This window comes from Macaca nemestrina, chromosome 13 (assembly GCF_043159975.1).
Source record: "Macaca nemestrina isolate mMacNem1 chromosome 13, mMacNem.hap1, whole genome shotgun sequence".
In the NCBI taxonomy this organism is placed as follows: Eukaryota; Metazoa; Chordata; class Mammalia; order Primates; family Cercopithecidae; genus Macaca; species Macaca nemestrina.
The window spans coordinates 119201428-119227305 of NC_092137.1; the positions used below are offsets into that span (position 1 = coordinate 119201428).

Sequence of the window (25878 nt, forward strand, 5' to 3'; positions counted from 1 at the left end):
GTCTCAAAAAAAAAAAAAAAGAATGTCAGCCTGCACCATCCCCCACCAGGAACCAGTGTTCATCCTCCAAAATAAGAGGGTAAGGTTGTGCAAGGCACCTTGGCACACCCTGCCCCGCTCTGTCCTCCGTGAGCAAGAGGGCAGCTGCTATGGCCCCCGACTGCCGAGGGAGGAGACTGAATCTGAGTGGGCTGTGACATACCTGCTCCTCCCAGCTAGGAAGTGGAAGATTTTGAGCCTATTTCAGCCCTAGGCTGCTTTAAAAAAAAAAAAAAAAAAAAAAAATCTGGTTCAGGTTAGTATCATCTAAATCTTACCTCCATCAGTAAATACTTCTGGAGTATTTAATGAAAGAAGATTCAGGGGGATTTTATGGAAGGAGAACCCATCTTCTATCTGCTCTCGAACCTGGCCATGGGCACCATCCCCCAACCTGGGTTAAGAGCTGTGAGCAGACGTGTCAAGGCATTCGATGGAAAACACTCGTCCTCCGTGATGCAGACCTGGAAAGGCACCTCCGTCACGCCTCTGTAATGAACAGTTCAGGGAATTTCATCCATTAGCCCTACTGAGCACCTTCATTGTATGGTGTATGTTTTTAGCCAGTGTAACTGCTTGACATAATGTCTGATATCCACAATGAGAAATAATTCTTCCTAAAACAAACTTTTAAAGGTTTTTCTGATTCCGGGATTCTGTGCAATTGAAGCTGAGACATTTTCCATGTCCCAACATTCTGCATGGAAGATTTCTAATCGTCTTAGGATGTGATCTTTTTGGTCTACATTGGCCCAAAGATGCTACTTGGTGTTTTACACACCACTCTCCCTCAGTAAATAGTTTCCAGCCTTCAAAACTGTCATTCCAACATCAGAGAACACATCACCTCCAAAAGCATTTTTCAGGAATGTTTTAAAGTCAACACTGCCCATTTTTCTTAATAAAGTGTTTCCACTAAATCAATATATTGGCAAATCCTTTATACTGTCTTTTTATATGGCACATTACTTTCAGCAGTGATGAAATAAAAACAGCAAAGTAAAAAGACTGGTAAAAATTACTCTAAGAGATCCTCGATCCATACATTCCTTCCTCAGAACAAGGCCCAGCCTCAGATGTTTATTGGCAGGCAAGGGAGGAAAGTGGGAGAAACTGGACAGGGACAAAGCTGGAAGATGCCCTAGAGTGTGAGTACCTTGAGCACAAGGATTTTTTGGGGTTTTGTCTGATTTGCTCACTGGAAATCCTCGGCCCCTCGAACATTTTCTGGCACATAGTATGTGCTTAATAAACAATTGAGGAATCAGGCCGGGAGCGGTGGCTCACGCCTGTAATCCCAGCACTTTGGGAGGCCGAGACGGGCGGATCACGAGGTCAGGAGATCGAGGCCATCCTGGCTAACACGGTGAAACCCTGTCTATACTAAAAATACAAAAAATTAGCCGGGCGTGGTGGCGGGTGCCTGTAGTCCCAGCTACTCGGGAGACTGAGGCAGGAGAATGGCGTGAACCCCGGAGGCGGAGCTTGCAGTGAGCCGAGATCGCGCCACTGCACTCCAGCCTAGGCGACAAAGCAAGACTCCGCCTCAAAAAAAAAATTAAATAAAATAAACAATTGAGGAATCAATGAATAAGCAAGCCATAGGACCTGCTATGAACTGGGGTATCATGACCTGCTTAAAGGCATTCACGCTTGAAAATTCAAACAAGCAAGCCCAAACAAACAAAAAACAATGCCAGCCAGATATACCATCAAGGAGAGGGTGCTGGGGTACCACACCCACTGCGCCCACTGCTGGAAGTAACCTTTCACAGGTAGAGAACACTGTCCACCTTCTAGATACTTCAGAATGAATAGAATCACGTAAAATACAGAGAAAATGGAGACAAAAAGACAAGTTTGGCTCTTTCTTTTTTCTTTTTCTTTTTCTTTTTTTTTTTTTTTTTTTTTTTTGAGACTTTCACTCTTCCTGCCCAGGCTGGAGTGCAATGGCACAATCGCGGCTCACCACAACCTCCGCCTCCCGGGTTCAAGTGATTCTCCTGCCTCAGCCTCCCCAGTAGTGGGATTACAGGCATGCGCCACCACATCCAGCTAATTTTGTATTTTTAGTAGAGACAGGGTTTCTCCATATTGGTCAGGCTGGTCTCGAACTCCTGACCTCAGGTTATCAGCCTGCCTCGGCCTCCCAAACTGCTGAGATTACAAGCATGAGCCACCGCACCTGGCCAGCTGTTTTTTCAACCTACGTTAGAAAACAACATTAATTGACCAGGCACGGTGGCTCACGCCTGTAGTCCCAGCACTTTGGGAGGCTGAGGTGGGCAGATCACAAGGTCAGGAGATTGAGACCATCCTGGCTAACACGGTGAAACCCCGTCTCTATAAAAATACAAAAAATTAGCCGGGCGTGGTGGCGGGCGCCTGTAGTCCCAGCTACTCAGGAGGGTGAGGCAGGAGAATGGCGTGAACCCGGGAGGTGGAGCTTGCAGTGAGTCTAGATTGTGCCACCGCACTCCAGCCTGGGTGACAGAGCAAGACTCCATCTCAAAAAAGAAAAAAAAAAAACAGCATGAATTACATCCACACATTGTCCACCCTGCTGACCCTCCTCTCCCCTACTGAGACACTGAAGGGCCTGGAGCACTGGCAAGGGGTTCTCACCACCAAAAATGACCCAGCCCAGGATGTACACTTTGTCCCTACAGACAGGAGAATTTCCTTCTCCACCAGGGAACTCCAGATGGCCAAGCGGGCGTGGGTCATTGGAGCACTGTCACCACAAGAGCCCAGCCTGGTGACCCTCTCTTCCCACCCTCCCGCTCTCCGCAGGCAGCACTATCAGGGATGAACAGAAGCCCTGGTGACACCAGATCAACCACACAGACTAAAATAGTATCAGAAAGGCCTGAAAATTAAATTGTAATTGGAACCACGGCCCCCAGAGTAGGCTAGAGCCTTCCTGCTAGACCTAAACAGGGCGGCTGGATTTAAAATAGGACTCAGAGTCTCCTAACCTCATGGTCAAAATGTCCGGGATACCACGGGAGCTCCCTCCTCATACCAAGAACCAGGACAGTCACCACTGGCATGAAAAAAGATGATCAGAAGACCTCAGTGCAGAGATGAATCGGTTGCTGGAATTACCTGACAAGGGTTTTTAAAGCAGCCATCGTAAAAATGCTTCAATAAATAATCACAGTTATCACTCGACAAACAAAAAATACAAAATCTTTTCAAAGAAATGGAAGTTACTTTAAAAAGAACCAAATGGAAATTGTGAAACTGTAGAATTGGATAATATAAACCCCAAAAATGGACTCAGTAGTAGAGTGGAGATGACAGGAGAGAGTCAATGAACTTGAGGACAAAAAAATATAATTTACCCAATCTGAGCAGTAAAGAAGAAATAGACTGAAAAAGCTAAATGAACACAGCCTCAAGCACAGTAAGAAAAGATCCATTTGTGTCATGGAAGTCTCAGAGGAGAGGAATAGAGAGTGGGACTGAGAGAGTATTTAAAGAAATAATGGCTGAAACTTGCCAAATTTGTCAAAAGACATAAACCTACAGACTTAAGAAGCAGAGAAAAATCCAAATAAGATAAACCCAAAGAAATGCATGCAAAAACACACCATAATTACATTTCCAAAAACTGAAGACCAAATATCCTGAAAGCAGCCAGGGAGAAATGATAATTATCTGTTGGGGAGAATCAATTCAAATGACAGCAGGCTTCTCTGAAACTATGCAGGCTGGGAGGGACTGGCGTGACAGTTTCCAAGGGTTGAAAGAAGGAACTCTCAAGCCATGAATTCTAGACTCAGTGAAACTGTTCTTCAAGAATGAAGGGAAATAAGATATCCTCAGATTTAGGAAAAGTACAAGTATTTGTCTCTAAAAGACCCACCCTTAAAGACTGACTAAAGGAAGTTTCTCAAACAGAAAGAAAATGGCAAAAGAAGGAATATGGGAGCATTGGGAAAGAAAGAAGAACAGACACATAGATATATACAATATACTACTCTCCTTATGAGTTTATAAAGCAGATTTGAGGATTGAAACAAAAATTATACCAGCAGGCCAGGCACAGTGGCTCACATCTGTAATCATAGCACTTTGGGAGGCCAAGGTGGGAGGATAGCTTGAGGCCAGGAGTTTGAAACCAGCCCAGACAACATAGTAAGACCCCACTGCTACAAAACAAAAAAAAACTAAAAAAATTATACCACCATCTGATACAATGCTATTTTTAAGTGGGGAAGGTAAAGGTATCTAAATTGAAGTAAGACTTCCATACTTCCAAAGTGATAAAATGTTGATACCAATAAATTACATGTATATTGTAAAACCCAGAGCAACCACTGTAAAAATTATGCAAAGAGATAACACTCAAACATGCTACAAGTCTGCATGTTGTGGAGATAGTGCGATGGTAACAGTATGTTTCTTGAGCAATTTACAAGCCGGCCTGTTATCCCAAGAGCTTCACAAACACTATCTTAGTTAATTTTTACAACAATGTTATGTGATTGGCAGTATTAGTCTTATTTTATAGGTAAGTAAATGGAGGCTTAAATATGTTCATCCATTTGTCTAAGCTCTTACAACTTATAAGTCGCTGAGCTGAGATTTGAACCTAGGACAATCTGATCATTACACCTATTGCCTCAGCTCTCTCAAAGAGTCTACATATGTAATTTGGTATGTTGTTGGGAGAAAGCAATGGCCACAGTCCCCTTGGTTCAGAAAAATAAATGGAATTAAGTGCAGCCCATAAAAGCCACTAGTTTCTCTTCACACCTGTCTGTAGAAGCAAATAGAGATTTAAAATGTACTCAGGACACTTACATAGCTGTCAAAAGTTACATAACAAAGAAAGAGGGGTAAATCTAAGCATTCCTCTGCATACCCAGGGTGGAAATTCTTCCGGAGGTAAGCACAGAAGGATGGAACTTCACCTCCATCTGTCAGACACTCAGCCATAAATCAAAATTTGGAAAAACGGACATGTTACCATATACATGAATAGTTCTTGAACTGGTATCGCTCCCGACAATCTGTAGCATTCGAACTTGTATTGTTAAAGAGCAGAAAGTAGCTGTTCTAGTCATCACAGTACTGTAACACTTGGGAAAATGGAGCAGCACCAGCTAGCTTTTAAGAAAGAATTATCAGCAAGTACTATGCAAAGCGAAGGATCAGGCAGGGAGAACTCCCATCATAGAAGTTCTGTTAATAAGAAAGCTTGTTTGACAATTTCTTGGCTTTTTATATTTTTTATTCTATTCCTCCTCCTCCCTTTTTCTAAGGTATGCCATGAGACTAAAAACCCACTCAGGCCCCAACGCCACACCAGAAGACAAACAACTGGCTGCATTATGGTGAGTGCCCCTCTCCGCTTAGAATAGCAGCCCCAGCCTCGCATGCCGTCACTGGCAAACCAGGTGCTGAAATGCATAGTGTTGGCCCAGTGTCTTCTAACATACAAAGCCCCAGAGCAGTTCTAATGACCTGGGAAAGTCCAGACCATTTTTTTGCTGCTGTATACATGATCTGAATTCACAGTGATTGAAAATCGACAGGCCTCCCAAAGTGCTGGGATGACAGGCACGAGCCACCGTGCCCGGCCTAATTTTTGTATTTTTAGTAGAGACGGGGTTTCACCATGTTGGTCAGGCTGGTCTTGAACTCCTGACCTCAAGTGATCTGCCCGCCTTGGCCTCCCAGAGTGCTGGGATTACAGGCGTGAGCTGCGGCACAGCCACTTACTTTGAAAATGATGCCATAGAAAAAAGGGAACGATGGGGTCACCTATAGTTCCTTTACCTGTCAGCCCTTCCTTACTCATCAGTAGGTGGAAGGCAGAGAATGTTGATAGAATACATGTCTATCAAGCAGTGAAATAAAGACAGTTGAATTAAAAAATAATAATAACAGCAACAGTCGCAAAAAAAGGTCTCAGATTGTTACCTGTCCTGGGTTTGGTTTGCTAGGAGGAGATGGTGCCATTGTACCCAGAATGTCCACATTCTGGATGTCAAGCATGAGATCCGAGTTAGCAAATAACTGAGTGAAGAGCTGCAAGGAAGAGAGGACACGTCTCAGAAATGCCTTTTGTGCCCCTTTCAAACTTTAAGTCCCATCTTGGAATAATACACTAAATGACAATAATATTATGATATAAGATAGAATACTGATGGAAGTATACAGAATAGTATAGGAAACAATAAAATGATGGCACCCATTCCCAGCGTAGTGTTTTTATTGTTTATAAAGTACATTCATGTTTGCGACTTTAGTGGAGCTGGTTATGGTTCAGTAAAGTCAGGTGGCAGCCCCGTCCTTTCCGCAGAGCAGGGCTGGCCCAGGAAGCAGTGAAGGCTGCGTGCTAGAGGTACCGCGCGCCTCTCGTGGAGAGACAGTGCCCTCTCGTGGTGGAAGAGGGAAGCGGCCAGCCCCTGTGACCCAACAGTGATTCCGTCATGCTGTGAAATTACCTAGTGGTAAATGCATTTATGGAAAACCTTCTTGGAATGTTGAATTCTGTTTTTGGACAAAAGGCGTTCACTCACAGACATTATATGCAGATAGAGAAAGATTTCCTATATAGAAACAAGGTTTAGTTATTGAGTGCCTTAGAACAAACAACAAAAACGTTTAAGTCTTGTTTGCACAGGACGCACTCAGTCGCTTCTGGGCCTGTTTCTCTTTTCGCCTGCAGTTACCGATGCCTGGCTCTCCTGTACTGGCGGATGTTTCGACTCAAAAGGGACCACGCTGTAAAGTATTCAAAAGCACTAATTGACTATTTCAAGGTACTGTCTAGTGAACGAGCGGAGTTGTTCCTTAAATTCAGTTGTCTCCCTGTCAAGGTCATTTGTGGAGCACCTGGTAGAACCCATTGCTTTGGGGCTAATTAGGTCACCTCTGGTCCCCAAGCTAACCCAATTGATGCCACCCTTGTGGCTTTCAGGACTCAGAATGGGCCTTTGAGAGCCCATCTAATGTATCTCCCTGCCTTGTCCAAGTATTTTTTTTTTTTTTTTTTTTTTGTATTTTTGGAGATGGAGTTTCACTCTTTGTCACCCAGGCTGGAGTGCAAGGGCGTGATCTCGGCTCACTGCAACCTCCGCCTCCTGGGTTCAAGCGATTCTCCTGCCTCAGCCTCCAGAGTAGCTGGGATTACAGGTGCCTGCCACCACGCCTGGCTAATTTTGTATTTTTAGTAGAGACAGAGTTTCACCATGTTGGTCAGGCTGGTCTTGAACTCCTGACCTTAGGTGATGTGCCCGCCTTGGCCTCCCAAAGTGCTGGGAATGCAGGTGTAGCCACCACGCCCAGCCTTGTCCAAGTATTTTTATGACTTCAAGAGAAAGAAGATCCAGTTACTCTTTCCAGTGTCCTAGGAAATTCATCTTTATAGCTAACATAAATTCCTTGTGCTCACTTAGAGCTTCTTTTCGTTATAAGTAACCCCTTAGAGCCATTCCCTCTTAGCTAGTCTCTGGTAGCTAATTTAATTTTTAATAGAGGCGTTATTTAAAATGGTAAGAGATGGCTTGTTGAAAGCAGTAGATAGTCATGTGTAGCTATAGGGATAAAATCGCAAACCATGCCACCTTTTATTTTTCTCAGGGAATGAAATTATTTTCACTGGGAGAATAAATTTTTTAAAGCGTTCTCTGATGTACTGTTGTGAGATTGACCTTACATTAATAATTCATTTGGGATTTCTGGGCCTCTTCTCTGTTTGTCTATAGAAACTAGCAATTATGCCATCTCTATCTCCAACAGCCCTTTGTCAGATACACAACCATCATTTGAGATCTGTTCATGCCCAGCCTCCTCTAGAGGTGATCTCTAATGGCCAGGCTGTGCTGGGGGTTCCTGAGGCATGTTCAGCACACTGCCTTCTAATTGTCCACATGAGTAACCAGGTGCTAGGCCGTGGACATCACTTCCTCGGCCTGCTGACCCTCTGGTGTCGTCAGGACAAGCACCAGCACTGAGTCTTTCCTTTCCTTCAGGTACCTGAGCATCAATAGTGCTCAGAAATCCAGACCATAAGAGCTAATACTAAAGAAAATTATTACAGTCAAGGAAAATGCTTGAATAAAGAAGGAAGCTGAATTCCGTAAGCAGCCAGGAGCTACAACAAACTTTTAAGGAATACAAGTTCTTAATATTCTCTGCAGTCTACGAATACATACAGAATGGGTAGAAAACACACCGGGCCTGGTGGCAGGCGCCTGTAATCCCAGCTACTCGGGAGGCTGAGGCACGAGAATTACTTGAACCTGGGAGGCGGAGGTTGTAGTGAGCCAAGATTGCACCGCTGCACTCCAGCCTGGGCGACAGAGTAAGACTTTGTCTCAAAAAAAAAAAAAAGAAAATCAGAGTTTCTCCTCTGGGAGTTAATGTCATTTACCCTTCATCAAAAGCTATTTTTAAAATTTTTTTAATTAACCAACAACAAATTGCATGTGCTTATGATGTATAATGTGATGTTTTGATATATTTATACATCGTGGAATGATTAAACCAAGCTAATTAACATATCCATCACCTCACATACTGTTTTTGTGATGGGAACATTTAAAATCGATTCTTTTAGAGATTTTCAAGTATACTATACATTATTATGAATTGTAGTCACCATGCCTTACAGTAGATCTCCAGAACTTATTCCTGATAACTGAAACTGGGATACAAAGTTTCAAGGGCTTTGTTTTGTTTTGTTTTTTGAGTCCTGCTCTGTTGCCCAGGCTGGAGTGCAGTCGTAGTGTCATACAGTCGTACGGTCGTACAGTCGCATGGTCATACAGTCACACGGTCATACAGTCATACCGCCGTACAGTCGTATGGTCATACAGTCGTACCATCGTGCAGTCGCACGGTTGTACAGTCGCACAGTCGTACAGTCGCACCATCGTACGGTCATACAGTCGTACAGTCGTATGGTCATACAGTCGTACAGTCGTACGGTCATACAGTCGTATCGTCGTACCGTCGTGCAGTCGTACTGTCAGAGCTCACTGCAGCTGTGAATTCCTGAGCTCAAGCAGTCCTCCCACCTCAGCCTCCCAAGTCACTGAGACCACAGACACACGCCTCCACACCCAGCTCATTTTTTCATTTTCTGTATACATAGAATCTCCTCGTGTTGTCCAGGCTCTTCTTGAACTCCTGTCCTCCAGCCAGCCTACCGCCTCGGCCTCCCACAGTGCTAGGATTACCAGTGTGAGCCACACACCCAGCCTCAAGGGCTATTTAAATGCTACTTTGAGTTCAGAGACTATGAAATCTTTAGGTACCCAAGACAATGTGGCTATATGTGTTTTATCAGTACAGAGCTAGCTCTAAAAAAAAGAACTTTGTTCCTGCCAATATTTCTTGGGCATGGTACTTAGGGGTAGAGGAAGAGAACTCAAGACCTCTTTTTTTTTTTTTTTTTTAGACGGATTCTCACTCTGTCACCCAGGCTGGAGTGCAGTGGCACAATCTTGGCTCACCCTAACCTCCACCTCCCAGGTTCAAGCGATTCTGTCTCAGCCCCCCAAGTAGTTGGGATTACAGGCATGTGCCACCACACCCGGCTAATTTTTTGTATTTTTAGTAGAGATAGGGTTTCACCGTGTCGTCCAGGCTGGTCTCAAACTCCTGACTTCAGGTGATCCACCCACCTCAGCCTCCCAAAGTGCTGGGATTACAAGCGTGAGCCACCACCTTCTTCCTCCATTCAGTAGCCTTTATTGGACTGTTTCTGCAACCCCCAAGCCTTTCTCCCCTTCTGCCCTTAGTGTTCTCATATCCAGAACATCCATTCTATAGATCACGTTCTCAGAACCACAGGATGAAATGGAAACAAAGCGATCCATCCAGTAGCACCAGCTTGAGAAAGGGGTCAGTAACATTCCGTCAGGAAAGGGAGGATAAGCTCCCCTGTTCCGGAAGGTTTCCTGATTCTCCTCATGAAAATAATTGTATTTCCTGAGACAGGCAGAAGTGGCATGGTTTGCAATGCTGTCCTTACACGTACATCTTGCCATCGTAGCACCTCAGAGTTCTGACAGGCCATTTCTTGCCGTTTTAATAACACCCGCGCTAAAACCAGAAAAATCAGTCACCACTCCATAAAGTCGTTTCTAACCAAAAGAAACGTGTTGTCTCTGGAGAAGCAGCCTGAGGCTGTTTTCTTGTCTCTGGAAAGGAAAAACTCCCATCAGCATCACAAAGACCGTTTTCTTCTTTAACAGTCCTACGAAGGCATGATTGGGTTCTGACAGGAAATCTAACTGTGCATTGAGCAGCTTCCCTAACTAGAGGCCAAACTTTTAAATATCGATGCAAGCCCCTGGCTTGTGCAACAGAACTTCCCAAACCAGAATATTCAGATAAACCAGAATGTCTGAACATCCTGTCAGTTATGGAAATATATTTTAATCAATTCTTTTAGGAATATGCAATAGCAACTTCCTTCAAGAAGAAATACTTTTAAACTTTCTAAGTTAAAACAATGTAATCTGATGTCATATATTTTCAGGCACTAAGTAAATGTATGTCGACTGTTTCTGCAAATATGTCCTACTTTTAAATATAAAGTGTATGAGGGGGTATATGAGGGAGTTCCTGCTCTTTTTTCCTTTTAAGAAAAATTAATTTACAATGAAAAAATATGGCTGCTTCAAGATTTAACAGACCCTTGGGATTATGACTTAACGTGGTACCTAAAATTTGTGCATAAAAACCCAGGCTGTGGGTGAAGCCCTTCACTTACCTCACTGAGGGCTGATGCAGGCACCTTGTTCGTGCAAAATAACTTCTAAATCGGAATATTCAGATGAACTAGAACTTTGGAGTATCCTGTCTGCTAGGGAAATACATTTAAGTATATTCTCTTAGGAGTATTCCAGAGCAAGTTCCTTTAAGGGAAATATTGTTAAGCTTCGGAAGTCCAGCAGCTTCCCTGACTCTCTTCCAGAAAGGGAACAGAGAACTGTGATGGAGACTTCCCAGGTCCAGTTTCTCTGAAGGGGCCTTTCTCCTGCAGTGTCTGCCTTTGCTTCTCTCTGCAGTCACGTGAAAACACATTCGTGTCACCTGTTTCACCTCAGATGGCACTCACTGTCACTGTTGTTCTTTTCTTGCAGAACTCATCTAAAGCCGCCCAAGCCCCATCCCCGTGGGGGGCCAGTGGAAAGTAAGTTCACTTTTCCAAAGTCAATGCCGTAAGCCAGACAATGCATGGTGCTGGGCCACTGCGCTTTGCTTTCCGTTCCCCAAGGGGCTGCCCTGCCTCGCTTGCTCCCGACCTCGCCACTCTGGTTTTTCTACCTCTCCCCTTCCAGGAGCACTGGAACCCCATCCCCCATGTCTCCCAACCCCTCTCCCGCCAGCTCAGTGGGGTCTCAGGGCAGCCTCTCCAACGCCAGCGCCCTGTCCCCGTCGACCATCGTCAGCATCCCACAGCGCATCCACCAGATGGCGGCCAACCACGTCAGCATCACCAACAGCATCCTGCACAGCTACGACTACTGGGAGATGGCCGACAACCTGGCCAAGGAAAACCGAGGTGAGTGCGCCCCGCAGGGAACCAGGAGCCCACCTGATCGGGGCAGCGGTGGGCAAGTTTCCATGACCTCTCGAAAGAGAAATAGGAGGAGTTGTCGCCAGTGGTGGGAGACCCTTCCTGCCCTCTCCCTGACCGCGGGACCTCCAATGCCTTGGTCTCCCTCTATCCTTAGTGGAAGATGGTGTGAGACACACCCAGGTGCAGGTATAAATACGCACACCTACACTTTTCCCTTTAGCCAGCAGGCTTCCTGAAGGGAGGAACTATATTGTATTCAAGTTTGTGTTCCTAAGACCTAGCCCAGTGCCTAGAACACAGGTGGAGCTCTGAAACACTGAATGAATGAATGAATGAATGAATGAATGAATGAATGAGAATGTTACTAACTCTGAGTGCCGGCTGCTTACAGTTGAAAAGAGTGTTTTATGTGTAAGCTGTATTTCTTTTTGAATAACATTTGTTTTTACTAATTATAAAAGTAATATAAAGCAGGGCACGGTGGCTCACGCCTGTAATCCCAACACTTTGGGAGGCCGAGGCGGGCAGATCACCTGAGGTCAGGAGTCCAAGAGCAGCCTGGCCAACGTGGCAAAACCCCGTCTCCACTAAAAATACACAAAATTAGCCAGGCATGGTGGTGCACGCCTATAATCCCAGCTACTCGGGAGGCTGAGGCAGGAGAATGGCTTGAAACCAGGAGGCAGGAGAAAGACTTGCTAGAGGCAGAGGTTGCAGTGAGCCAAGATCATGCCATTGCACTCCAGCCTGGGAAACAGAGCGAGACTCTATCTAAAAAAAAAAAAAAAAAAAAAAAGCCAGGCATGGTAGCTCACGCCTATAATCCCAGCTCTTTGGGAGGCCAGGGTAGGCGGATCATGAGGTCAGGAGATCGAGGCCATCCTGGCTAACACAGTGAAACCCCGTCTCTACTAAAAATACAAAAAATTAGCCGGGCATGGTGGCGGCGCCTGTAGTCCCAGCTGCTCGGGAGGCTGAGGCAGGAGAATGGCGTGAACCCGGGAGGCGGAGCTTGCAGTGAGCTGAGATAGTGCCACTGCACTCCAGCCTGGGCGACTGAGCGAGACTCCCATCTCAAAAAAAAAAAAAAGATAATGCATACTTACCATGGCTACATTTGTAAAGCACAGAAAACTTCAGAGAAAACAACTTCTAAATCATCAATAATTTTTTTTTTTTTTTTGAGATGGAATCTCACTCTGTTGCTCAGGCTGGAGTGCAGTGGCGTGATCTCGGCTCACTGCAACCTCTGCCTCCTGGGTTCAAGCGATTCTTCTGCCTCAGCCTCCTGAGTAGCTGGGATACTCGTCCAGTTGTATATCCTTTCTTCATTTGACATTGTATCAGGCATTTTCTCATGTCACTAACTAGTTCAAAAACACCCTTTACGGTGGTTCTATGATAATATCCTAGTACACTGATTATATAGTCACAAAGTATCCTGATTTCTCAAACCATTCTCCTGTTGTTAGACATTTACGTTCCTTCCAGTTTTTTTCCACTGTGACAGATAGTGTTGGGATAAATATCCCTACATAAGTCATTGTTCATATTTCTAGTTATTTTCTTTTTTTCTTTTTTTTTTTTTTTTTTTTTGGTTTGAGACAGAATCTTGCTCTGTTGCCATGCTGGAGTGCAGTGGCCTGATCTCGGCTCATGGCAACCTCTGCCTCCCGGGTTCAAGCGAGTCTCTCAGCCTCCCAAGTAGCTGGGACTATAGGCGTGTGCCACCATGTCCAGCTATTTTTTTGTATTTTTAGTAGAGGCGGAGTTTCACCATGTTGACCAGGATGATCTCAATCTCTTGACCTCGTGATCTGCCTGCCTTGGCCTCCCAAATTACTGGGATTACAGGCATGAGCCACCACGCCTGGCCACATTTCTGATTATTTTCTTAGGAGGGAGTTGTGGAATAAAATTTGGGGGTCAACAGGTATACATTCTCTTAAGATATATATTGTTCTCTATATTGACATATGCTGTTAACTCTTCTCCTGAAAGATTATACTAATTTATTATTGTCCCTGCAGCAGCAGGTAAGAGTGCAAATCTGAGTTCACTTTCAGCTCATGAAATGCAAATTATGTTCCCGTGATAGCATGGAGGCATGATAGCTCCAAAGTGAAGAGCAAGATGTTCAGGATGAGATAAGGAATGTGTGGCAGAGTGCATGAGATTGTAAATAAAACCACATAGTACATAACATGCAGCCCAGAGAGAGTCCAGTGAGAATGCCATGGGGGTCAGAAGCCACAAAGAGGAGCTTGCTAGAGGGTCTGGCATGGAATCATGAAACAGGGCTTTGAAAAGCACTTAGATTTTGGGAGGCCGAGGTGGGTGGATCGCCTGAGGTCAGGAGTTCGAGACCAGCCTAGCCAACATGGTGAAACCCCGTCTCTACTAAAAATACAAACATTAGCCGGGTGTTGTGGTGCACACCTGTAATCCCAGCTACTCAGGAGGCTGAGGCAGAAGGATTGCTTGAACCTGGAAGGCGGTGGTTGCAGTGAGCCAAGATCGCACCATTGCACCCCAGCCTGGGCGACAGAGCGAGACTCCATCTCAAGGAAAGAAAAAAAGAAAAGTGCTTAGCAGTTGAGTGACTGAAATGGGTGGGGTGGGTGTCACCAGTGGACAACACAGAAAGGACAAATGTGTAGAAATGCACGTGTCTAGTTTGGGAGACTATGAGCAAGCCAAGCTCCAGATGGCGCTGCCAGCTGCCTGCTAGATGTCTCCCACCAGGGGGCTCAGTGCCGAGTGTCCAGTGCAGACTTGGCATTGTTCCCCTGCCCCTGCCTGCTGCTCCTCCTCTGTTCTACCCCTGGATCCCTGCCCCGGCCAACCTCCCAGCCACCTCCCCATCCCTGCCCCAGCAGGTCTTCATTCAACATGTATGTGAGGACCTTTGAGACACTTCTCCCAGATACTTACCGAGAAGTGTATTCAGTGGCCAGCATGACAGTAGAGTAGCCATAAGAATGTGTTTGCCTCTACCAAACTATGATCTTAGAGACAGCAGAGCCCACACGATTCATCCTGCTATCCTCCCCTACCCCCCTGCACCTAGCAGAGTGCCTTGGTACATCATAAATATTTGTTTGTTTTTGAGGCAGAGTCTTGCTCTGTGGCCCAGGCTGGAGTGCAGTGGCACAATCTCAGCTCACTGCAACCTCCGCCTCCCGGGTTCAAGCGATTCTCCCACCTCAGCCTCCGGAGTAGCTGGGATTACAGGTGTGCACCACCACACCCAGCTAATGTTTGTTTATGTCTTTAGTAGAGACTGGGTTTTGCCATGTTGGCCCAGCTGGTCACGATCTCCTGACCTCAAGCAATCTACCGGCCTCTGCTTCCTAAAGTGCCGGAATTACAGGTGTGAGCCACTGTGCCTGGCCACATCATAAATGTTTGGTGAAAGGGCAAACCTAGGGAATGTTCAAAAGCTAGAAGGTGACTTCAGTTCAGGTGTCTCATGGCCCATCTCTGATTTACCCCTAGAAAACTAGAGCCTCACCCCTTGGACTCACTCCGGGGGCTCAGCACAGGCCTGAATTGAATACAGGGTGAGGGACAATGGAGCCACACTCACATTCAGGAGTGGGAAGCATTACTGGACTAGGAGAATGCAGCCAGAGGATATGGATTTTCTTTGCGATTTGGCTAAGCAAATACTATTGATTTGACTTAGAAATGGCAGATATCATGTATTTATTTATTTGGATATAGGATGAGTTCCCCACCCTTGGATTTTATTTTGTTCAAAGGAATGTTAAGTTCCGTGATGGAACAGAGAACCCTTGATTTATATAGAGACCATGAATGCAATTTTTTCTTACATCGTTTGCTCAGGGTAGCACACCTCGCATCTGTGGCATTCTTAACGACTCTCTCTGTCCCCCAGAATTCTTCAACGACCTGGATCTGCTCATGGGGCCGGTCACCCTGCACAGCAGCATGGAGCACCTGGTCCAGTACTCCCAACAGGGCCTGCACTGGCTGCGGAACAGCGCCCACCTGTCATAGGGACCTCACCCTGGAGCCAGATCGGGCTCTGGTCTCCACAGATGGCTCAACACTTTTGGACACTGTGCTACTGAAATTCCCAGCCACAGCATTCATCAGACTGCGGTGAACATTTCCTCAGCATTGAACAATGGTCTTTTGCAGGGCATGTGTGTTTGTATGTGTGGGTATATAAGAAGCCGCCTGTGTATGTGTGTAAGAAACACAGCTCTTCAGAACACACCTTCTTTGTCTAGTTTCCATAATCCCAGGCTAGACAAAGTGATCAGAGGTTTCTAGTTAGAAGAAATACACACACACACACACACACACACCATACTCACACACAATCACAGACGCACACTTTCTATTCCAGTGCTAAACCATGACTTCTTAGAAAATTCAACCAAAATCTCATGGGTTAGTTAACCAGGTGCAATACAGCACACCAAAAGCTTGACTGCTGGTGAACATAGACCTGCTCTTATACTGTTGATTACTTTCGGTATTAATATACTATTCCCCAATTATTTTTTGATCGGTATGTATTAATGGGTAATTGAATAATGAAAATAAGCCAGATATTTTTGTGCCAGAAGTTTCCTAGATTGCATGTTACCAAATACCCTGCTCTTCCTCTAATTCCCTTCCCCCATCTGACTTTATTGTCAGCTCAATGCATTCCAGGCAAACGGATGGACACTCACAGCCCTTCCCAGCCCCACCTCCAAGTAGTGTGCAGATGGCACTGAGATTTAGCGAAAACTCCGCATCTTTGAAAGTTCACAGACACTGAAGCAGCAGTGCCTGTGTGTTGGAGCTCAGTTAGGAGTTGAAGGTTTCTGCGCCTGTGATAACAAACCCACCAGCCACATGCATTTCTTCTTCCTGCCACTGTGACTCGGTGGCTGTAGAGCCACATGGCATTTGTCAGCCAATCTGTTGCAAGTCTTTTCTTTCCACCAGTAGCTTTCTTACAGATTTTCTTGGCTAAATGAGGCCATGACCTAGAATGTCCCTTCAGTAGGAGCCTGAATCCTTTGCTTACCAGGCTAAGAGCTCTTTGCCATGATAATGCTGTCTGATTCTCTCACACTCATGCAGAGTGTGCCACTGCAGCCCTGTGATGCGTTTTGATTTGGGGGCGAGTTTTCCGGCTTTGATTAGCAGGCTGCTTGCAGTGCGGACCACAGTTCTTTTCTGGGGCAGCAGCAACCAGAGCCTCTTCCTGTGTCCTGTGTGTCTGGTGTGTTTACACCTTGCTCTGAGTTTTTCTCTTGTTTTCTTTTTTTAATTAAGCTTACATTTTAGTTTCTTTGACATCTTGTTTACAGTTTTTGTCTGATGTTTTTTCTTTTATAGTGTCTTATGCCCTAGATTTAGTCATCTTGTTACATATATTTGGATAGGAAATCTTGGCGAAGAGAAAGTAACTCCTGAAAAAGAGGGTCTATCTTGCCACACTTTAAAAACAAAAATAATGTCCTCGAGGTCTGTTGCTTGATAAAGTTGCACCAGGACGGTCTGAGAGAGGCAGGCGGTGCAGCATATGGAGCAATCCATTTTTTCAAGGTGATGACGGCACAAAATACTTAGACTAGGTGCTGGTCTCTATACATTCACTGATATTCTTTCAGGTTGGGTTGTACTGTTAACATTTTTGTCAGCCTGATCTGTAGGTGGGAAATAAGATCATTGTGATTCCCTAGCTCTGAGCACTGATTCAAAATTGTATAAATGATTGAACAACTTAGATGATTTGAAATAAATTGAAAACAGCAAGTAGAGGGCTTGTGGGATTTGCATTTGGCTTTGGCCTTCAAGCATTTGGAAATATTAAGATAATTTCCATTTTACATGTCTCCAACTGCGGTGCTTCTTACAATCCTTTCACTTTTTTTTGAGACGAGTTTCGCTCTGTCGCCCAGGCTGGAGTACAGTGGCACGATCTCGGCTCACTGCAACCTCTGCCTCCTGGGTTCAATGATTCTCCTGCCTCAGCCTCCCGAGTAGCTGGGATTACAGGCATGTACCACCATGCCCAGCTAATTTTTGTATTTTTAGTAGAGACTAGGTTTCACAGTGTTGGCCAGGCTGGTCTCAAACTCCTGACCTCAGGTGATCCACCCGCCTCCACCTCCCAAAGTGCTGTGATTACAGGCGTGAGCCACCACACCCAGCCCTTTCAACTAATTTTTGTCAGAGTTCACAATCTCATCCTATGTCGGAAGCTTGAACCTAACTTAAGAAATTTTGAGTCATTTTTTTGGAGGACTGAGACTTTGTCCTACTTACTCTTGAAGAATCCTGATGAAATATTCAAACACATAAAGGGATGGCCCTGGAGGTCTGTCCTGCATCCCTGGAGAGCTTCTCTGATCTTGCCTTCCTGGAAAGTTGCAGGCTTTGTTGTGGCATCTGTGTGATGAGCTTCCCTGTGAAGCCCCGTTTGACAGGTGAGCCAGCAGTGTTTTATCAGCACTCTGATGGCCCACGTTTCCCAGGAAAACTTCTTGCAACTTGCCCTTGCGGGCAGTGGTCAGAGCATGCAGTTCCTATGACCGTCTCTCGTTTCATCTGTGGAGCACAGCAGTTTCTGTGGCGTTTGGCATAGGTGATTTTGGTTAGAAACCATCCTCCGATTGTTGCTTGTGAAAGCCATTCATAACTTGTTCCTTTTACTTAGTTTTGTTGTTGCTGCTGTTGTTACTGGTTTGGTTTGGTTTGGCTTTGAGACCGGGTCTGGTTCTGTGGCCCAAGCTGGAGTGCGGTGGCGTGATCGTGGCTCCCCGCAGCCTCAAACTCCTGGGCTCAAGCGATCCTCCTGCCTCAGCCTCCCAAGCAGCTGGGAAGATAGGCACATGCCACCACACCCAGCTAATTTTTTCTTTATTTTTTTGTAGAGATGGGGTCTCACTATGTTGCCCAGGCTGGTCTCAAACTCCTGGGCTCAAGCGATCCTCTGGCCTCGGCCTCCCAAAGTGCTGGGATTACAGGCATGAGCCACCATGCCTGGCCTGTTTTGTTTTGTTTCAAGTTGAAATATCTTTCTTGTGTTTTCTGATTAGAAAAGTAATACCTACTCATTGTAAGAATTCCAACAGTACAGAAATGTAGAAAGTAGAAAAAGTCCCCGGTTGTCCCTTCTGCCTGAGACAACCACTGCTCGCAGTTTGATGTATATCCTTCCAGAGACTCTCACATTTAAGCAAATAATTTTTATCACCACATCTTTTTCTTTGAAGACGTACATTTGCCTCCGAAGTTCAACCCAAGTTCAACTGACCATATGCTTCCATGACCTGAATGGATGCTATCCTTTATCACAATGTTCAATTGCCTTTGAAAGAGAGTAGCCCAGGTATATTCCTAATCAAAATTTGGCATTTTTGATGATACTGCTCTGCACAGATCAGACTCACGTGCAGAATCGTGCCTGGAGAGAGAGGTTTGGTTAAGACAGAGATTTCTGGCAACATTCAAATTGCAAATGGAAACTTGAAACCCACGATCTAATGAGGAATGTACTGGAAAAATACTCTGAAGAGTTGACAAATTTGTGTACTAGATTGAACACATGGAATGCAATGCAATGAGACGTTCTGCACTAAAACTTCTCCTAATATGTACAACAATGATATGTGTATTATATAACAGTGATGTGTACATTTCTGACACCCATACATAATAGACACAGTTTGTATAAATGCATACATTTAAAAATATATATGTACAATACAGCTAACATAAAACTGTAGTACGCCTGAAGGATATTACTAGTGCCTAATATTGAGTCAAAGTCACTGCGTGTTCGCATCAACTTGGAAGTGCAGTAATTGTTATAAAATTAATCAGTGCAGCCAACATTATTTATGAATCACATCTTTGAAACTGTGCAGTAGCATATACATATATATTTTTAAATAACATTTTTCACAGTTTTCCAGAGTTACTGTTGAAATCTGCATCACCAAAAAAAAAAGCAAGATTTTTTTAATAATGTAGACACTCTTCAGACCCAGTAATCTGCGTGTGATTTCTTATTTGTAGATTCCCAAGAGACTTTAGCAGTCACCAGCCTTAATGCATGTACAGGATATTATTGTGACTTAATTTATCTGCAGTTTTTAATCCATGTGAAATTGGAATTTATAAACGGACTTGGATTAAATATGTCTGCCTTTCTAAGGTTGCAAATGTTACATTAAATGATTTATGTTGTAAATGAGAGAAGTTGAGTTGTACGTAAAAGACGTCTACCAATTTCTATGAATATTTTTACAAGGAAACTTGAGAATCAAAATACGTTCAAGTCAGTTGTTCTGGCTCCCAGTTTATAATCTCTTTAAAAGCAATCTTTTTGTTTCATAAATGGCTTAAATGTAGCTCCCACAGATTATCAGTATGAAGTCTGACATTTTTCATGGAAAAAAAGTATGTTTTTCTTCATTATAACTATAGTTTACTATTTGTCTTTGCTATTTCCTGATACATATACACACACACGCACGCACATACATGCACATATGCACATGCACACTCTCCAGCGTCCCAGTGAAGGCTCAACAGGAAGCTTGAGAAGGTCATCTCAATGGCCACAGAGTTCCTCTTCAACCAGTAGCCCTGGGATGCCTCTTTGCTTGTCATTCTTTAGAGTCACAAGTTACTTCCATGACTTGTGTGCAGTCAGGGAACTGCGCACAACTGAAACGAACATGGTGGAATCATGTTTGCAATTTTTGGTTGAGTAAAATAAGAGAATTTTGAACTAAAGAAGACGGAGGTGTTAGACCAGTGGCTTGACATGAAGTATCCCCTATGTGGGAGGGTATGTTTGTTAACCTCATTTTTAGCCTTATCTCCCTCCCTTTTCCTTATCCTCCTCCCCAAACTAAAGAAGCAGAAACAGCAACAAAAGCAAAACCATCCCTTCACCCGATCCAGCCCATATCCTGAGATTCAAATATCCTTTGTCTTTTTCCCCCTATACCATCTGACACAATTCACTCGTGTCTAGAGAGAAAAATGCAGAAAGGGTTTGTTTGCAGATGGGCAGTTCAGTTGAGTCCTCATTAACCAAGCAGAGGGGCACAGAAGAAGCCTAACTCAGGGTCACCATGGGGAACTTCTCATCCCAAAGATGGGTGGGACAGGGACTTGACTTTGCTTCACCAACCGCTGAGCTTGATACTCTTTCAGAGGTGGTTTGTGCTAAGAAACACCCAGCAGTCTTTCAAGAACGTTCTCTTCTGCAGCTTCGCCTGCTACACAGCTGAAGTCTGTCCCTATAAGAATTATATTTTTAAGAAGTAATATGTTTTCGAAGAAACCCGATCAAGAGGCATCTTGAAATTTTTTTAATGAAAGGGGAAAAACTACCTTACCACATAAACTGCACTTCCAACCATTTGGAACCGGAGTTTATGTCCTCGTTTTCCCGTTCGCAGAAGAGCACAGTTTTTCAATATCACAACTTCCAGCAAATAGCACAAGAAATGTTCAGACTTGAGATTTGTGTTCCTTTTGTCCAGATTATTCTGTATCTGTCACCAAAGGGGTTAACTTGTTTGCCTGGCATGAGGAGAATTATAAACTCGGTTCTCAAACTAATTACATCTGACCACGGTTTTGGTTTGTATTATTTTAATTGGCACTCCGAGGCAGCAAGGGGTAAATTTTGGGTCGGTTGCAAGGGGATTTAGGTTCACAGCTCTTACTTACAGTAATGGGAATCAAGGGATTAAATCTCTGTGTGTTACTTTAAAAATCCACCTCTTACAGCCAATTTTATAGACATTGATCTGAGGGTTGAATTCAGGGCACTAATTGCAAGTCAACACAAGGGTCAGCATTTCTGTTGAAGCCCCGGGGGTATTGATGTAGCCTGAAAAGCTGAATCAAGGACTGGGTTTGGTTTTGTTTTGTTTTGTTTTTACCCATTTTTAAAATAGGAAAGCTCATCCAGAAATACTTGGATCTAGACATGATATAACATAGTACCCATGTTTAGGATTTTCAGAGTGCTGTTGGGTTATTAAAATAATATCGATGTTCTAGTTTCCTTATCGCTGCTTTTCCAATTTTCCATAAAACAAAATGAATTTTTCCCAGTATTCAGGATCCCTTCATTTCTAGATGCCCACAGGAGCAAAAAGAACATACTCAGCAGCGAGGAATGTGCGTTACTTCACTAAGCAGCGTTCCGTCCGCAAGAGCCAAGGGTATCTGACTTTTCGAAGAACGTTCTTGGAGTCTCCCATCTTACCTTCATCTGTAGCGTGAGTGATTACAAAGCCCAAAGGATGGCCATGTAGCTGAGATGTCCGTAATTCTAAGCATGCGTCACACGGATCTTTACTGATAGACACTTCCACAGCATCACCAGCCATCTCTGAGGCCTGTTTAAGTGGTGACGTAGCAGCACTGACACTTTCTTTTGAGTAATTTGCAGACTGATTATGAATTCCCTGAAGTTCCAGGGCTTCACACACACACACACACACACACACACACACACACACACACACGTCCTCCTCTGGACTGGGTTGATTTTTTGTTCCTTTAGAGTTTTTTCCTTGTAAGTTCTATAAGTCAGATTTCATTTCTTGACTCCTTACTATTAATAGAACAGTTGTTAGCAACAGTGGAGGCTTTAAGGAAATAGAGCTCCAGTACAATAATGTGCTCATGTTCAGGCCAGCAGCTGGAACAGTAGCTGGAGTGTCCAAGCACCCTCTTCCTTTGCCCTGCTGCACCTGGTCTTTGAATAAAGCTCCTCTCCATGCCTCAGTTGTCTCTATGTGAAGTGGAACTCAACATGTCAATCACCTTACTGAGCGACTGTGAGGATCGACAGATCTGGGCAAGCTTTTTGAAATACCTAAGTGTCACACTTGACAGGGTTTTAAACATTACTGTAGGAACAGAGGCAAAGGAAATGCATTGTGTCTGCAGGCACCAAGGTGCACACGTGTACAATGTGGGAGATGGAACTTTCTCCTAGGGTCTAGATCTGGACTAGGATCTAGCAGACCAAGAGGGTGAGAGCAGGGTAGCTATACCCACCCCCATGAGATGGGAGGGGACAGGAACAGCCAGGGAAGACACCAAAGAGGGAGCTCCTTCACCTGTGTGGCTACCACTTTGAGGCCTTCCTGGCTGTAGGCAGAGTTCTAACAGACCAAAGCGGGCAGGGCAGCAGGGCTACCTAGTACCCCACTGTGGGTGGTACACCCCATCCTCCTCTTTCTCATCACACCCTAGTTTCAAGAAATCAGAGGGACCAGGCACGATGGCTCATGCCTGTAATCCCTACACTTTGAGATGCCAAGGCGGGCGGATCACCTGAGGTCAGGAGTTTGAGACCAGCCTGACTAACATGATGAAACCTACTAAAAATAAAAAAAAATCAGCTGAGTGTAGTGGTGGGCGCCTGTAATCCCAGCTACTTGGGAGACTGAGGCGGAAGAATTGCTTGAACCCGGAAGGCGGAGGTTGCAGCGAGCTGAAATTGTGCCACTGCACTCCAACCTGGGCAACAAGAGCAAAACTCCGTCCCCCCCCCACCCCTCCAAAAAAAAGCAGGGGCTATCCAGATGGGAAAAGGAAGAAGCACCATGGGGTCCAAGCTTCCAATGGCTGCCGTCTTCCATGAGAAAATAGCGTGCGTACTGCACACCACAGTATGAGTGTCACCAGAGGCCTGTGGCACAGTCGGGCTTCCTGTGTCCCCAGGGTGAGTTCTCTTCATGTGGATCTTGTGCCTCTGATGGTAATTTTTGTTAGGGGGTGGAGGTAGGAGGTAGAGGACACCTGCTCAGGGAGGTTCATCTCTGAGAAAGGAGATCTGTCATAAGGGACTTAGGTATGGCACGCATGAGCTTCGGGAAAGAAAGAGGAAACCTCTCTTGAGAAAATGGGTGATTTTTTTTTTCTCTAGGGGCTTAGGTGGCTGCATCAACATAATTATTTACTTGTAGGAGAAACCTTAGTGTCTGTACCAGTAGAGGGGAAAATCAACATATGATCTCATCGATCTTTGTGATGCCCAACTCATGACTGGACCTTCTAGCCCCACACATGCAGACAAAGACTAGAAATCCAACCAGTGATCTGGATGTTGCACACCACTAGGGTCAAAGCCCTAAATGCTGGATTGAAATATTTAGCTGCTATATTATTTAGGCCCAGGGCCAGCGTGTCTGTCTGCCTTGCATCGGTAAATCAGTGCTTTGAGCTTAACCAAAGTAATCGTGACATACTCAAGAGTCCCTTCTTTTCATACTCACTGGAAACCCCTTTCCTAACCTTTCTCCAGTTTAAAAAAAAAAAAAAGGAACCATGGCTGGAGATGATGAAAGGTTCAGCCTGATTTATGCCTGACTCAATGCTAATGTCGTTTTCACAGGAGCACGAGACCTTGCCCAGTGCAAGCAAATTCCAAGTAGTTGGCTAAAAACTTCTAGAGTGGCAGCACAATCTTTCGGTTTTTGTTTTTTGTTTTTGTTTTTGTTTTTTTAAGAGAGAGGGTCTCATTCTGTCACTCAGGCTAGGGTGCAGGTGCGCAATCTTGGCTCCCTGCAACCCCCCGAGCCCAGGTTCAAGCAATTCTCCTGCCTCAGCCTCCCGAGTAGCTGGGATTACAGGCGCCTGCCACCACATCCAGCTAATTTTTGTATTTTTAGTAGAGACGGGGTTTCACCGTGTTGGCCAGGCTGATCTCAAACTCCTGACCTCAGGTGATCTGCCCTCCTCCACCTCCCAAAGTGCTGGGATTACAGGCGTGAGCCACCGCGCCCAGCCTGGCAACACAATATTTATTAGCAGGAGGAAATACAGTAGGTGGACACTTGGACTTCACCCTTTCTCAGGCAGGGTGCTAAGGGACAGATACTCCTGTTACAGTGTAATAGTCTCTTGCTAGCACAGTTCTGCAAACATTTAAAGTCCGTTGCATGAAGTCTGCCCCAGTCAGTGAAGGAATTTAAAGTTCCACCTTTTTTTTATGCTGTGTGTGTCATCTTGGAGGTTTATTCATGGAGCTAGCAACTCTACTTCAGTATTCTGATATCAAAGGCCTAGTGTGTCATATCGAACACCGTTTCAAATTCTGTGTTTCAGTCTTGGGAAAGCTGTCAGCAACTTGGGAGCCAGCTTATCTCCCTCGAGAATTTTCCAGTGATCCAGCTTTCGCAGTCACAAAAACAAATTATAGGATCTTCATCTTCTTATAGGCATCGATCTTAGGATGGTTTCAAGAATGGAAGAGGATTTTAAATAAGACAATTCTGTATAGTAATATATGTCGTGAAAATGTACATATTGTAGCACTGATGAAAATGCAGTTTTATTAGGTCCAATACCATTTTCATATCTCTTCTAGTTATTCTCTATTAAAGCAGATCAAGTTCATTTTGTTATCTAATACTCATTTGGGGCTTCTTCTTAGTGCATTTGGATGTGATTGTGGAGAAAATCCAGCATCAGTGTTGACAGTGACTTTTTTTTTTTCTTTTAACTGAACATAAACTCAAGATTTTATTGTCTTCATAATAAAAGATGACACTTAGAACTGGATCACTTGGCCCTTTCTCTTCTTATCTCCTCCCAGTTCAAAATGCTTGCATCTTTTAATAGCCAGCATTCTCTTAGATCTGCAGTTGGGCTCAACGCACTCAAGCCTTAGCACAATCTTTTTTGTAGTTTTAGCCTTTTTCCGGAAAATCGGCTTAGTTTGCCCACCATAGCCACTCTGCTTCCTGTCATAACGCCGCTTTCCCTGGGCATACAGAGAATCCTTGCCCTTCTTGTACTGTGTCACTTTGTGGGGTTGGTGCTTGCCACACTTCTTACAGAAAGTCCGGCGGATTTTAGGGACGTTAACCATGCTTGCGAGAGCGATACCGGCACGGGAAGAAAAAAAGACGACAGTGACTATTTTAATCCAAGTCGCCGTAATGGCTCTGTTAAGCAGCAACATTACAAACACCACTGCTGAGAAAGTTGCGGGCTCCTATCTGTGTATCTGAGTATGTGGGGGAAAAAAAAGTTAATCCAAGCAATTCATTAAAGACCAGTGGCGGGCCGGGCGCGGTGGCTCAAGCCTGTAATCCCAGCACTTTGGGAGGCCAAGACGGGCGGATCACAAGGTCAGGAGATCGAGACCAGCCTGGCTAATACGGTGAAACCCCGTCTCTACTAAAAAATACAAAAAACTAGCCGGGTGAGGTGGCGGGCGCCTGTAGTCCCAGCTACTCGGGAGGCTGAGGCAGGAGAATGGCGTG

At 44.7% G+C, this 25878-nt stretch overlaps 2 protein-coding genes across 8 annotated transcripts in view; one reads left to right on the forward strand and one right to left on the reverse strand.

Moving 5' to 3' along the window:
* Window positions 1-21208, forward strand: part of LOC105490094 (ALF transcription elongation factor 3) — a 620895-nt gene extending 599687 nt beyond the window's left edge. For 6 of the 7 annotated variants that reach the window (XM_071077266.1, XM_071077269.1, XM_071077265.1 and 3 more), the window contains 5 exons: window positions 5313-5384; window positions 6725-6818; window positions 11154-11203; window positions 11352-11575; window positions 15495-21208. In XM_071077266.1, coding sequence (XP_070933367.1) covers window positions 5313-5384; window positions 6725-6818; window positions 11154-11203; window positions 11352-11575; window positions 15495-15616 — 562 coding nt within the window. In that variant the 3' untranslated portion in view covers window positions 15617-21208. The remainder of the gene's footprint in view (window positions 1-5312; window positions 5385-6724; window positions 6819-11153; window positions 11204-11351; window positions 11576-15494) is intronic. The other variant, XM_071077264.1, reaches the window with a different exon arrangement.
* A 3911-nt stretch (window positions 21209-25119) lies between these two features.
* Window positions 25120-25513, reverse strand: LOC105490092 (large ribosomal subunit protein eL42-like). Its single transcript, XM_011755403.3, has one exon. It carries the CDS (start codon window positions 25479-25481, stop codon window positions 25161-25163), a length of 321 nt encoding a protein of 106 aa, XP_011753705.2. The 5' UTR covers window positions 25482-25513; the 3' UTR covers window positions 25120-25160.
* Window positions 25514-25878: the final 365 nt, after the last annotated feature.